The 2817-nt window shown below is 42.9% G+C and overlaps 1 protein-coding gene across 1 annotated transcript in view; it reads right to left on the bottom strand.

The window, feature by feature from the left end:
* Positions 1 to 2817, bottom strand: part of LOC106883025 (A disintegrin and metalloproteinase with thrombospondin motifs 9) — a 37570-nt gene that overhangs the window by 17352 nt on the left and 17401 nt on the right. Inside the window, exon 2 of the mRNA XM_052973415.1 lies at positions 62 to 281. Within this exon, the coding sequence (XP_052829375.1) occupies positions 62 to 281 (220 nt within the window). The remainder of the gene's footprint in view (positions 1 to 61; positions 282 to 2817) is intronic.

Here is a 2817-nt window from a genome sequence, read left to right as displayed (position 1 = left end):
CACACACATGCGTATCTATATGATCTCTCACATGATAACGACGACTCAAAGAGCGTGATACCTTCTCCCAACTTCCGATGCCCCACAGGGCTGGACATTCTGCTGCACTGATGCAAACTTTGAGCATTTTCGGCATGGGGTTAAGACAAAATTTATTGGCCACTGCTGAGAATTGTTTCGTGTCGCTCTGGGTACCTTCTTCGACACATGCCACCAGACGTTGCTGGGTACTGTCCCCACAGGTAGGTTGACAAGGTGTATATTCATCGAGGTTGTACCAACTAGAAAGAAATGGAAGAGACCAAAGTTAGAATTGAATGGAACAACAAAAGATTAGAAACTTAGCGCTTATTTTGCATGCTTCTGGTGATGCGGTTGAATTTTTTTGGATGCGGGGGCAGCGGTTAAGTACGATACTGGGGTGCAGGTGTGGTTTTATGGGTAGGAAGTTTGTTTCACAACCATGTGGTCTTGGGTTCAGTTTCACCACTGCACGGCACACTTGAGCGAGTCCTTTTTTACTACTGCCTTGAGCCGACCAAAGCTTTATGAGTGGATTTGATAGACGGAAACTGAAAGAAGCCCGTCGTGGGGACAATGTTTACGACGACAATAATGATGACAAAGAATATGATGATGGGGAAAATGTATTCGCGTTCTTTTAAATTAGTTTATCAATCTGTCTATCTGCCTGTCTCTGTCTCTCTAAATCGAAATAAGCAACAAGGATATCCAGAGGTAATGCAGTACGATCGTTTCATGCAACTCCATTTAATTAAACAATGCAAACATTACATCAAATATAAAATGGAGAGCAATCTTCAGCTGCACAAAGACATACTGCATTAACTTTGGATATCCTTGTTGCTTATTTTGATTTTAATTACCTTATTTTGAAACTGTATGGATAATACCATACTAAATTCTGGTGCCTAAACTTAAGTACTATATTCACCTGAATCTAAATTTTATATATATATATATATATATATATATATATATATATATATATATATACGACGGGCTTCTTTCAGTTTCCGTCTACCAAATCCACTCACAAGGCTTTGGTCGGCCCGAATATAGTAGAAGACACTTGCTCAAGGTGCCACGCAGTGGGACTGAACCCAGAACCATGTGGTTGGTAAGCAAGCTACTTACCACACAGCCACTCCTGCACCTATATATACATACATACATGTGTGTGTGTGTGTGTTCGGCACCTACGTTCGGTACCCTCAGTCACATTTAGTGACGATAAAAGGTTTCCTTTATGGTATTATATTGCGCCTAGCTGTTTATAATGACTTATATATATGTGTGTGTGTGTGTGTCTATATCAGCATATCCGTTTTCTTACCAACGTACGTGCGTACGTACCTACACATCTACCCACTTATCTACCTACCTATCTAACTTGTCTGTCTACCTACCAGCCAACCAACGAACCAACCGGCCAACCGCCCTACCTTATATGTCTGTGTATCCGTATGTACGAATGTATGTATATATGCATGTATGTATGTATGCATTTATGTATGCCCATAATCTGGAATGTCAACTGTGTACCTGTGAAATGTCAAGTCAGTCAGTACAGATGTTTAGGGGGTGAAGGTTGTAAGTAGGGGGGGGGCTAATTAGACGGGGGGGGGTGGAGGTACACGGATGGAGAAGAAGCGAGATTGTTAGAGATACACAGCCGGTCACAAAAAAATATACAAATGTGTTTGTGTATACATGTATGTGTGTATGTGTGCGTATGTGGATGTGTGTGTGAGCGCGCGTGTGTGTACACGTGTGTGTTCTTTTACTCTTTTAATTGAGTCTGTCATTAAACTGCGGTCATACTGGAGCGCCACCTTGAGGGATTTAGTCGAACAAATCGACCTCAGAATTTATCATATACATATACTACATATACATCCAAGACGGTGCCCCAGCATGGCCGCAGTCTAATGACTGAAACATATAAAAGATAAAGGTATATACATATACACGCATACCTACCCACCTACAGGCATGCATATATACATACATATATACATACATACATACATACATACATACATGCATACATAATTCTTTCTACGAAAGGCACAAGGCCTGGAATTTGTTGGAAAGGGCTAGTCGTTGACATAGACCCCAGTGTTCCACTGGTACTTAATTTATCGACCCCGAAAGGATGAAAGGCAAAGTCGACTTCGGTGGAATTTGAACTCAGAACGTAAAGACAGACAACATGCCGCTATGCATTTCGCCCGGCGTGCTAACGATTCTGCCAGCTCGCCGCCTGAAAAACACACACATACACACACACACGTGAGAACAGAAGACAAACAGGCAAATAAAGTGTATGAGTGAGGGAGGCAGAGAGAATAAGAGAGAGAGAGAGTGAGAGAGAGAGGGGGAGAGATAGATAGATAGAGAGAGAGAGAGAGAAATAAGAACACGAAAGATTTGTTACAGATGCTGGTGATTGTGATGATGATGGTGGTTGTTTTGGTGTAGTAGTGATGATGGTGATGATAGTGGTGTCAGTAGTAAATATAGAGGTGGATATAGTGGTGGCAGTGGTAGTGGGGAGGGGAGAGAGCGAGAATTAAGTAACAAAAGAAAGGTAGAGAGAGGAAAAGGTGAGAGAGAAGGAGGGGAGAGCGAAAGAGGAGGGGAGAGAGCGAAAGAGGAGGGGAAAGAGCGAAAGAGGGGGGAGGGGAAGAATTCCTCTCTCCAGCCCCCGAAAGATGTATGCTAGAGTGGGGAGAGGAAGTGTAACGGAGGAAAGGCGGCAGAGGGGGGAGGGGAAGAATTCCTCTCTCCAGC

This window comes from Octopus bimaculoides, chromosome 15, assembly GCF_001194135.2.
Source record: "Octopus bimaculoides isolate UCB-OBI-ISO-001 chromosome 15, ASM119413v2, whole genome shotgun sequence".
Classification (NCBI taxonomy): domain Eukaryota; kingdom Metazoa; phylum Mollusca; class Cephalopoda; order Octopoda; family Octopodidae; genus Octopus; species Octopus bimaculoides.
This window is presented reverse-complemented; position numbering and strand designations above follow the sequence as displayed.